General features: G+C 36.7%; 1 protein-coding gene across 4 annotated transcripts in view; it reads left to right on the top strand.

The window, feature by feature from the left end:
- Window positions 1-12,624, top strand: part of PRKCA (protein kinase C alpha) — a 162,348-nt gene that overhangs the window by 57,788 nt on the left and 91,936 nt on the right. For 3 of the 4 annotated variants that reach the window (XM_030014445.1, XM_030014444.1, XM_030014446.1), the window contains exon 3: window positions 2,117-2,199. In XM_030014445.1, the coding sequence (XP_029870305.1) occupies window positions 2,117-2,199 (83 nt within the window). Of the gene's footprint in view, window positions 1-2,116; window positions 2,200-5,735; window positions 5,863-12,624 lie in introns of those variants that run through there. The other variant, XM_030014447.1, reaches the window with a different exon arrangement.

Below are 12,624 nucleotides of genomic sequence, written 5' to 3'. Positions count from 1 at the left end.
AATGAATTCTTTAACACGCTCTGAGACGCTGTCAACTGAGAGATAGGATGTGACTACAGTATTTCCTAAATATTGCCCAAAACAGATGCCCAAATATGCAGAATTTTTGTAACGTACACTTGCTGAATAAAGGCAGAGTTGGAGTAGCCAGTCTTAAGATCCTAATTTGAAAGGCAGGCATCAGTAAAGCAGCTCAGTTCTACAACCTTTCCAGAGATATTTCTCAGATCTTTTGCATAATTATGTTGTATTTTGCAACTATATGATCACTGCGTACAAAACTAATTATTTAACTTTTTTGTTTTCTAAAGGATGCAATGAGATTATTTTTTTCCATGTGATTTACTCCTGCAAACATAAATCAGGCTATTGTCTTCAAGAGTGGAAGGTTTGGAACCAAAAATACAATTTTGAAGTGAAACATTTTTCAGCTGCAAGTAATATTAATAGGAATTGCCACTTAGTGATCTTCCAGTTGGTAGAAACAAACCATCGAAATGATAATTGTAGGATTCATTGGGATTTAGTTTGATTAACAAGCTAGACAACCAAGCGGGCAGTATACATTGAGCCAGAACTCTGGCTCATGTGACGTCAGCAGAGCTTATCTGGAATCAGTGGAGCAAAGCCCATTTTATTCCATTTGCCCAAAGAATAAACATATGCCATGTCAGAGATAGAACAGTTGGAAACAATTGCTGCATGGGATGATGATGAAAAATAGCTGGAGAAAGATATAAGGGTGTTTAGACTTCTTTAAAGCCAGACAGCTGACTTAAGGGTGTAAATGAGGCCAGCCTGGCATTATGGTGGAATCATCATTGGATGCTGCAATGACATGAAGGTGCACTTGATAACATCTTTCTCAGCTCACTTCACTAGGTGAAAGAAATTCATATACATTTTAAATGGGAAAGAGAACTGTTAAAGATGCCTTATTAAATGAGTTGTTTAGAAAAATTGAGATAATTTAATTTTGTTTTCACTGAAGTTGAGGAAATTCAGTGTTTGCAATTGTCAATCAATTGAAATCTATTTTGTTCTTTAGAACCGTCCTTTGAAATAGTGGATTTTTATGTATTGGAAATGCAAAATTTAAAGTGTTCAGGGAATGTATTATCTGCAAAGAAATTGTGGATTACTTTTGAATCATTTCATTTTAATCTCCTGACTCATTGCTTGATGGTATGGTGTTTATTTCAAGATTTTCACAATCTCAAATCTAGATTGTTCTGTTTTGTGGAAATGTGGACCAATTTTGAAATATCTGAACTAAGCTTAACATTAAGAAAGAACCTGTAGTGAGAGTGAAAAGCTAAAACACCTCCTTTTTGGAAGTAAGCACACTCAACCAAATTGTTCTTTTTATGTGGCTTGGGGGGCTATGTATGACCTACGCTGCGTGACAACCTATAGCCTTAGTCACATGACACAATCAAAATAAGCTTTCCTTATCTCAGAAAGAAAAAGTCCTTTCAGATCATTCATAAATTTTAAATGGGAGTCATATTGTAATCAGAAGCTAATTTTCTTTTCACATTATCTCCTGCCATTCTGTGGTATGAGAACACTTTGTTCTGTACAGTAGTCCTCACTCAGAGCTTTGGTTTCTCACAGAAGCAATTAACTAGTAAAGACTTTGGATCTCCATAAACATCTTCACCAAGGCATGCAGGTGAACAAATCCCATACCCAAGGATGGGTTTCACTCCAGCTTGACGCTCCTCATTTATGCTTCCTGCTCTCGCCTGAATGCACATTGACAGTTCCTGTTACAGATACGGATTTAGATTCAGGAAATGTGGCTTCATAGAATTGTTCATCCCACACTATATTTTAATGCTATGGGCTGTCTTAAACATTAAGAATTTATCATTGTGTGGAGTCTTTTGATTTTTAAATGTGCATGCTTATCCCCTCTTTAATTATATTGTTTACTTGATGTCTGCCTTGTGTGTCTTTATTTAACATTAGGCTCTGCTTTCTTTCATTGACTTACAGGTGAAATATTTGACTCTAAGTTTTATTTCCTTTGTGATTGTATTTGTTACAACAGGAAAAAAACCAAAACCAAACCCTATGCCATTCTAACTGTTGGTTTCCCTTTTCTTACTAGTTTGCTGTTTTGTGGTTCATAAGAGATGCCATGAGTTTGTTACCTTCTCTTGTCCTGGGGCTGACAAGGGACCTGACACTGATGTAAGTACATTGACATTTAATATGCTGCTTTTACACATAGTTTTATGTTGTTATACCTGACTGTGAGAATGAATTACAAACAATATCAATAGGCTGTTTATGATAGATAATTGTAGTCTGAGTGGCTTTTAACAGTTTTGAAGTGAATATTTATGGACTGTAAGATCTATTTTGGTAAGAAAAGTAACAATGAACGTGTGATCAAGAACAATGTCCCGCAGAATGTGACAACCCTGAGGTGCTTACCCAAGCATAAAGTCAGCATTTTATTTTTGTTTGCTTTATGTTGGATGTATTTGATATTAACAATTCCCAGGAAAGGCTGAGGCTTTTTCTGAGTTTTCTTTGTATCCAACTTATCTCAAGGTATATCTTCAGAGTTGACTCTGGTCTTTGTCCTCTCTGCACACCAAGGATCTATAGCTTCAGTTAGATGACAGTTTAATCTTGAGCCAGCTGGCTTATCTGAGATAAGTTTTTGAAACAATTATAATCATGCTTGAGCTAGTATACCAGTCAGGATACACGCATTCTGTCTTGCTCTGTCAATACTTCTATATACACGTAGCATTTTTGGTCAAGAACCAGTTTTTACTTTCAACACATCTGCTTACGTGGTGAGACGCATGTACAAGAATTTTGTGTTACACTGCTGAAATAATAAACTAATCTTGTTTGTTCACATAAAAATAACATTTCTTTGGGTTTTACAAATTCCACTTTACAGTGAAGTAATTTAACATCTGCTTATGGGAACAATACATTCCAAGTGTTCATTGTCTGAACGGCTCTGTTTTGTTTCTTATAACATATTCATGCTCTAGATTGTAGGCTATTATCTCCTCTGATGAAATGCACCAGAAGACTTTTCTTGCTAGGTTTTAATGAGCTTCTCATGAATTGTTTTAATATTCTAGCCATGAGATCAATGAACAATATATGGGCAGAAGACGCAAGGGGGGTTGGAAAATTTGAGATGTTAAAAAGTTCTCTTTTTTTAAAAATTCAAATACAGGGAAATGTCAAAGAACTGAGAAGAATTTTTAAAATAGTTTATTTTTTAAACATTTCACAAAATCTAATTTTAGGTACATAAGAAAAATGTTTAAGTTAGGAGTGTAGTTATCCCATTCAGTTTCTCCTGTTTAGCTGATATAGTCACTTCCAGAGAGCAAACCAGGTCTTAGGTGACCTCAGTGATACCTGTGGTTGGTCTTTCTCCACTGGTTGCGGAGAGAATTGAGTGGGGGTCAGATCTGACAGTCTTGTGGCAGCACGCTGAAGTTGGTGGCAGAAACACTGCTCTCCTCAACATCCGTCTCTTCTCTTCCTAACTTTCCCCCTGCCCCCTCGACGCTTACGGAGAGGTGACCCACTCATGAGTCTGCCCCTGAACGGTACCTTTGCCCAGAGATCACCTAGCTTCAGTTACTACTACTATGGCAACTGCTTACAATGGAAGAACCTTCACAGTCCTCAAAATATCCTTGCTAAAATCAACTGAATTATATTAAAACTATAATTGTAACTGAAGCCTTTCTTTTCACCTTTCCATCTTTTTCCATATTCAGTTCTGGTAACTCATGAAATGCTCCATTATTTCATTTGTATCTGTATCTCCAGCCAACTTTTTCTTCCTTTTCTCTTTTTTGTGCTTAGCTCCTCCTCTCAAATTTTCTTCATCTTTCATCAGCTGCTCTACTATTAAATCAATCATGAAGGCAGGAACAAGAAACCAAAATTATTCTTCCTACTCTTCCTTTTCTGAAAGTTCTTGAATTGTTTAAGCTTTGAAGTGAAGTGTGGAGTTTGGCTCTGTCTATATACAATAACAGTTAAATCAGTCTTTTGGAATTTGGAAGTTGTGGATTTGAAGTGCCTTGAGCTACAGAAAGGCTGAAATCCAGGTCTCCCCCAGTCCAGGGGAGTGTTCTCATCACTAAACTATCATGCAGGTGGAAACACCTACTCTCTCCCCATCTCCTGTTTCTAAAAGAAAGTAGCCATAGCCACTATTTTTTCTGGTGGTCTGGATGACTTTAGGTATAGTCAACCCATTTGCATCCCACTGGGTGGCGTTCGGGTGATTCTCTCAATTCTGTAATTCTCCCCACACTCTCTCTGCTGTGTACGTGGGCAGTGCCAGCACTGCCATTGCACTGCACTCTCTGCTGCGGGACCTGCTTTCCTAGAAACTCTTACCTCCAGTTTATTAGGCAAAATTTTTATGTCAGGTGAGCGACTGTTATTACCAAACTGAGTAAAGGTCACCATTACCGGATTGGAACCAAAGTAGGTGACAGTGCCAGATTCATCCTGATGAGTGTGTCTGTAGCTGTTTTAGCAGCAGTCAGGCTGGGTGAAATGCAGCTTTGCAGATGTCTGTGGCAAAATACGTGCTGAGCATCAAAGGAGCCAGAATTTCAGCAACAGTCTGAACAATTAAAGAGTATCTGTTTAATTACTTGTTCTCTAAATATGGTTCATACCTACAAGCAATACATTGCTGATTTGCTTTGGTTGGTCCTAAAACAAAAGTAGAATAAAGCAACTAAATCTAGTTTTAAAATACGCTTGCTTGTGATGTAAGAGGTTAATGACAGTTATTGTTGATTGGCAATTTTAGTGGTGACACTCATGAGTAGGCCTTCAATATCTATAATGAATGGTTTGACTCTTGAAAGTGTTCTTGATTTTTTTTTTTTTTTTTTTTTTTTTTTTAAAACATGGGTTCTTCAGGTTTTTTCTCCTGATGTTCATAAGTGAGAATACACATTTGCGTGTGAGACCATTTAATTTTATCGAGAACCTCTTCATGGTTGTAGAATCTGTTATGTGGCAGGTTGTTAATAGTCTTTAATATTGCTGACTGCATTTTGTGATTTGTTTTTTTGGCCCTGGTGATTAAATAAATCAGCCTAATGTCTTATTTTAGTATTTGGGTTACCAAATGATCATTTTCAATATTTACACAGAAGCGACATCTCAAAAACACTTTGAAGATTAAAAGCAAACAGAAAATAAATGTTTTATTAAAATTGTGCTACATTAGTGGGTCCTATTACACAAAGAAGATTGTAGAATGTTTTACTTTACTGAAATGTTTGACTATAATGTCTACTGTTTTACAATTCAGTAACTTATTCTTATCCGAGTTAGCACAAGCTTCATTCTGAAATGTAGTGTGCTATAAAGCTTATTATAATACTTAGCAGATTTTTAAATATTAAAAAATCCTTTTCTAAATTATTTCATGCAGGTGCACAATTAATTTGCATACTCAAATTCTCCAGTTTCTTTGCATAATGTAACCTTTCCATTAATTTTAAGAGTAATATTGTCATTAATAAAATGAAATTTTCCAGAGTAATAATTATAAATTATAATAACATTTATTATAATTATTATTATAATTATAAATTATCATGCACTGTACTTTTAGCATGAGGCAATCCTTACAAATACATCATTAGAATAATTATCGGTTAAATTTGTTTTATTTAATAAGGAGAATCCAAAGTCAAACAGTCAGATAGGTGCCCTGCAATGGATGACAGTCAAGGTTGGAATGCAAAACATTTCAATATACAAAACATTTCCCGCTCAGAAGCAAAAGTGCCTTTAACAGCCAAGGGAGGCATTTCTTGCAGGCAGCTCTTGCAGGTAAGTGTTCACAAACATCCCTGCTGAGGCCTGAGGTATCTAGGACATTATGGCGAGGACTTATTTATAGATTTGTCTTGAGGCAAGATTGTATGGCATTCATGCTATATGCCCTCCAGGGATACAGAGAGTTTCTGAGCAGTGGGGTTTATTACTCGCTTAGGAAGACTCCAAAGGGGAGAAAACCCGTAATTTTTAGAAACTTCATTCTGAATTCTATGAAAGCTAAAGGTATACACATGGCTGAAGGGTGAAGTCGAAATCTAGCTTCAAAATAACGCTCTTTTGAATGAAAGCATTGAACTACTTTAAAAATACATTGCGTACAGAGAGATATCTATCATGTAGTTATTTTCAAAACTCTTTGGAACATCTTTTTGGCTACAGCAATCCCCTGCAGAAAGTGGGAGCTCCACTGACAGTTTGAGTAATTCTCTAAATATATTTAACAGTTGCAACGAAAGTTATTTTTCAATTTCTGGATATTTAAATACAGTCATTCAAGAAACAAAGGGGATTTCAGACTATGCTATCCACAGACCTTTTCTTATTTTCTAGCCTTTCTTATATGCCAAGTATTTAATAAACTGACTACTCAGCTGTGTAAAAGTCCTGTGCTCTGTATCATACTAAAAATAGTGGTGTGCAAATATTGTCTCTTCATGTAGCACTTTTATTTGCTACACTATTCTATTGCTGTAAAAGACGGAATAAATTCTTGTTATTACTTTAAAATTAAATGCCTTAATAAAGGTGAGTGTAAAAGAAACAAAACCTTAAAATCACTGTCTTTTTGCGTGACTCAGACTAGCTGAAATGGGAGGTTGAAAGGTCTGTGTTTGTGCCAAAAGGAAAAGAATACTTGTGAATAAAGTGGTCGTCCTTGACTAGTACTGAAATAATGGTGTCTGGGGAATAATATCATGTGTCAAATGAAATAAGGATTCACACAATCAAAAAATTGTATGTTTCCTTAATACTTGGCAGGGTGTGAGCTCTGGTGTCTTAGCAAAATACCAGCTCAGGAAGTTATTTTGCTGCTGTCTAATGGCTCTCTATAGTTTTGAATAGAAATTATTCATCTTCTCTTCATGGCCAACTCTTTTATGGTGATGTTATTGAGTACAATTTAATAGCCCCTGCTGCTATTATACTTTAAAGTTACATGAAGCATCATCTCCAATTCAGATACTTGATTTTGGAAGATTGCTTGGTGTTCATAAAAACTATTTTAAGTCATTGATGAAATGCTTTAAAACTTGAGTAAATTACTGTAAAAATGTAAGAGCAACCTCAAAAATTGACTGCTGCTGTAACTAGCTTTGTTAAGGTGTGTTTAATATTAAGGAATCACTAGTCAAGTTTCTTTCAAAAAGGATACTTTAAAATTGAGAGATAAATCTTTCTTCCCTTTGTTAAGAGAACATAGTGACCAGAAAGTGTTTTCAAACTGCATGTGATTTATTAAAATGTTCCCAATTTCATGCCACATAGAATTAAAAAAAAAGAAATCACCAGTAACTTAAAACAGTGTTTGACTCTATAAACTTGTACTGAAAAAAATTAATAAAAATTAATATAGAGTGCACAAGAACTCAAACATCACCGTCTCTGGATCAGCGCTATTTTCCTTTCAGCTTATAATAATATAGGATCCAAAGGAGGTTTATGAGCAAAATAAATAAATAGAAATTAAAAAGTGAAAAAAAAACTCAATGAGAGCAAGTGACTATACAGTCAAAGGAGATTAAGTCTGACTTTGCTTCTCAGAATTGCAGTGAGCTCTTAGTATTTAAGCACCTCGAAGAGAATGAATTGATAAGATACAGATGTGGGTTTATGCAGAATGAAACAGGAAAGCCATCTCATCCCATTTGGCAGGGTAACTGACCTCATGGGTGTTGAAGGTGACATATATGGAAAAGATTTTAAAGTCAATAAGCCTCTTGATATTGAAATTATTTGGGAGCTTTGTTATCTTCAGCACATTTGAAAAATCAGTCTAAATTTGACGAGCTGTGAGGTTCTGTGGGATGCTGCAGGAGTTAAATGTTTTCATCAGTGCCTTGGATATTGGAATAATGTATAGCTACACCATTTGTAGCTGCCAGCAGGGAGGACTTACGAGAACTAGAGGACAGTATTTAAGTTCAGAATTTTTTTCATGTATTAAGATACAATTTAATAAAACAAATTTTAAAAAAATCACACTTTAGAGGGGAAATAAAAAAATAAATCAATGTGAACTGTTCATGAAGGCAGCAGTGCGGAAGAAATGAAGCAGGTCTTTTAGTGGGTCATAAACTCAGTACTGGCCAACAGTGTACCTCTGATACAAAGGCAATGAATTTCCTGCAGGGATATATTAGAAATTATTACTCCATTTTTTAGTGAGATGTTTTATGTAGAATTCTGCAGCTCTTCAGGAGAGGAATTTAGAAAAGAAGTAAAATGTTAAAGGTCTTTAAAGCATGACCTTTGAATGTTTTCCATGTCGGTTAAGTTGTAACCAGGTATCATATGAGCAGCTTGCGGCAAGGGAGAATTAACTACGTAATAGTGAAGTTTTCTAGGTGTAGTGATGGGTAACTTCTTCAATGGGTTACCAAAAGAAGAAATTAAGATTTTTGTTTTGGGGTTTACTTCTCTAAACAGTGCTGTAGATCTTATCTGTGCCCTCATCGGAGCTACAGGAAAGGCAAGATGAGTCCTGTAAGGCTCCATCATGCTTTTTGTTTTATGGTTTTAGAGTTGGGAGGAGAAAGATTGGCCCTCAAAAATTCACATGCTGGGGGACCAGTGGGCAATTATCATTTGTAAATGATAATTTACAGTAGGACAGCAGTGGGCTTGGGTTTGGCCTTAGGCTTGGAGAAATGCTGATGTCCACATTTACTGCAGTATTACACTATTCAGTTTGATAGCTGTGGTTGTGATACAAATGATATGAAGGATCTTCTTCCTTGTGTCACACCTCTATAGTAAGCAGGAGCTAAATTAATATAATTGGGCTGTCCTGGAGGGTTTAGTTGTCTTGACCAAATTTCTTTTTTCAGTTCCAGGTAATGCTGAAATTTTTTTTTTTTTTTTTTTTTTTTTTAAATTCTTCCTTCCGCCACCCCCCACCACCCTCCCAACCACACCCCCCCCCCCCCCCAGCCTTTAATTATGCTTCCAGGCTGTTTACATGTAGGAGGTCGGTTTCAGAGTGAAAGAAGATAGTTGCTTTACTGGTCTTGGGAATTAAAAAAAAACAAAAACAAAAACAAACAAACAAAAACAAACCTCATGAAAAGAGAAGGCAGTAACTGGAAGCATAGTCTTAAGACTTACTATAGAACTAGTTAAAAAGGGATTTTAATCAGAAAGCTTTGCAGTTTATTTCCAAGGATAATGAAATGCAGCAGCAGGGCATGTCTGATTTACTTTTAACCATTTGGTTGTTTTTACAATGAAAAGCAACTATTAACTATGTTTCAACATCACGAGTGACCTGAGAAACAAACAAGCATCACTGATAAATATCATAGAATCACAGAATCTTTTAGGTTGGAAAGGACCCTTAAGATAAACAATTCCAACCATAAGACACCAAGGTTGTGGGGGTTTTATTGCTAATCTGAATTTTGGATAACAGGCAATCTTGTACTAGAAATATTTTCTTTTTAATTAAAATAAAAATCTTCTAACTTCATCACAAAAGATACAGAAAGGCAGGAAGATCTGGCAAGATACAGTTTATCACTTGCCAGATTAGCAAAAATGCTCTCTCAGAGAAGCCTGTATGAATTTTTTTGAAGTGATTCTTAAACAACTCTGATGCAATAAATTTATTAATTTTTCATTGTATACCCTAAACAAAGAAAATATAAAGTCCCCTCTGTTTACAAATTGAGATACCATCTCAATGCATTTGTATGTCTATGTTTTCTAATTATGAAAATTATTAATCACGATGGGGTGATGGGGACAGTAGGTAATATTCTTATTATAAAACAATTATGATGCAAACATACTTTTGTCAAAATATGGTATTCCTTACTATATTACTACTCCCTTTTCCCAAAAAGCTAGTCCTAGGCTACCAAAATGAACAAGATCACAGTCAATGCAGTAAGTACTTCAAAACAAATTTTACAGGATAGCAAGGATATTTTTATTACAAAGGTATTGTATTTCTTGTGATTATCCTGACTTCTGAATCTCTGCAGAGTGTCCAAAGTAGTTTATGGAAAAATAAATGTTCCGTGCTTATGATTTTGACCTCAAAGCCCTAAAAATTAACTGTAGGGAAAACTTGCTTATATTAATTTTATAATTTTTTAAAATTGTTTTTAAATGGTATTGTGCACAGTTAGAATGGCTCATTATGAAATGTGGGTATTTGAGTATATTGACAATGGAATTTAAATTTGAACAGAATCAGTCCTGAGGTAAGACTCCTTTTAATGGAAGAGAGAGAAATTGAAGAAGGAAATCTACCAAAAAGGACTCTGTATGTATTGAGTATATATTCTGCTTATATTCAGCCGGCATCTGAAGGAGGTTCATGTATATGGTAGGGAGGGCGTGCCTCAGTTTCCTCTATCAAGTGCTCTTAAACTGGGACAGTGTCTTATGTCCCTTGACATTCCTCTCCCCTTACTGGATACTTCAGAATCCAAGTGCTATTTTTCCACCCATCTCAATAAAGAAAATCCAGCCATATGTCGCCCTTTCCACCTTATGTTCATCACCAGTTGGCAGGCACTGCCTGTCTTCAGAAATTTGCTCCTCACCTGCCTGTGGGTGGTTTACCACTGCTCAGTGCCCATGCACAGATTATTTACTGATCAACCAGTTCAGTGCTCCTTTGGAGACAGCTTTTAATTGCTCTTAGCTGGCTGTACAGAGGTGTTCATGGCACTGCTCACCTAAATGCCTTCATTTAAGTAGTTAGAAGCAGCTTCAGAGATAATTTGAAAGCAGTTCATGTACTGGAACATGCTTGCATTTATCATCTACTGAGAAAACATTTGTACCTTCTATTTCTAAATTAAAGCGCAGGTTCCTTTTCTTGAAGGTAAAATGGTTTTGAACCTAGAGTGAATGATCCTCAAGAAAAATAGAATTAAATTACAAAGGAACAGGTTCATGAACTTTTATAACTACTTATAATTCCCACCCGTTCTCTCTGCCCTACAATGCAATCCTGGAATTGACTCTCTTAGTTTGACCATTTGCAGAAGATGCATGGAAAAAATTTTACTGTGGTATTAAAAAGAACTGTATGAATCCTCTCCTTGTACACACTGCACTTATAGGAAATATGTGATGGGTGACTGCCTACACAAAGTGTGTGACTCCAAAGGCACATTTGCTTAGGTCTTCCTTTGCAGCCCTTTAGTCTTTCAGTTGATGGAGCTTGCACCTGAGACACTGGGCATGTAGTTTAACTAGATTTTTTGTTATAGTCTCTAAGCTTTGAAAGTTTATAGCTTTTGAAAGCTTTTTATTTATAAAGAATATCTTTTTTTTTTTTCCCAATCCAGAACAATTCAAATGCTCAATAACTGTATCATAAAAAAATTTAGAATTTATATCTTTATTTTCTAGGCTTTTGCAGTGCAATATACAGTATAACATAGATGATACTTGTAAGAGTTAATAGTTAAACAGAGACAGTACTGCTAAGAGAGGAAATTTATATAAATGATGAATCTAAAAATATCAGTGATTTTCATAAGTTAGCATTGGAGAACAATTAGGCAGTGATATTATAGAAGAAGAACTCTCAGCAAAGTTCATGCCAATAGTAAAAAGAAATCTTGTTGATAGGGTTGCAATATTAGTGGCAGTAACTACAACTGGTTAAGCAATCTGCTGGGTGCTAATTTCCCGATCAAAACTTTTTCTAATTCCCCAAATTGAAGTTGACATTTTTCCAACAGCCCTTATTTTCCAATTGTTAAGAGTATATTTCATAGAATCATAGAATGGTTTGTGTTGGAAGGGACCTTAAAGATCACCTAGTCCCACCCCCCTGCCATGGGCAGGGACACCTTCCACTAGACCAGGTTGCTCAAAGCCCCGTCCAACCTGGCCTTGAACAATTCCAGGGATGGGGCAGCCACAACCTCTCTGGGCAACCTGTTGTTCCAGTACATCACCACTCTCACAGTGAAGAATTTCTTCCTTACATTTAATCTAAAGCTACCCTCTTTCAGTTTAAAGCCATTACCCCTTGTCCTATCACTACATGCCCTTGTAAAAAGTCCCTCTCCAGCTTTCTTGTAGGCCCCCTTTAGGTACTGGCAGGCTGCTCTAAGGTCTCCTTGGAACCTTCTCTTCTCCAGGCTGAACAACCCCAACTCTCTCAGCCTGTCTTCATAGGAGAGGTGCTCCAGCCCCCAATCATCTTCATGGTCCTTCTCTGGACTTGCGCCAACAGGTCCATGTCCTACTTACGTTGGGGCCCCCAGAGCTGAACGCAGTACTCCACGTGGGGAGTAGAGCGGAAGAGAGAGCGGAGTAGAGGGGGAGAATCCCTCCCTCGACCTGCTGGTCACGCTGCTTTTGATGCAGCCCAGGATACGGTCGGCTTTCTGGGCTGTAAATGCACGTTGCCGGGTCATGGTGAGCTTCTCATCAACCAACACCCCCAAGTCCTTCTCCGCAGGGCTGCTCTCAATCCATTGTCTGTCCAGCCTGTATTTGTGGCTGGGATTGCCCCGACCCATGTGCAGGACCTTGCACTTGGCCTTGTTGAACTTCAGGAGGTTT

Source organism: Aquila chrysaetos, chromosome 5, assembly GCF_900496995.4.
Source record: "Aquila chrysaetos chrysaetos chromosome 5, bAquChr1.4, whole genome shotgun sequence".
NCBI classification, from domain to species: Eukaryota; Metazoa; Chordata; class Aves; order Accipitriformes; family Accipitridae; genus Aquila; species Aquila chrysaetos.
This window is presented reverse-complemented; position numbering and strand designations above follow the sequence as displayed.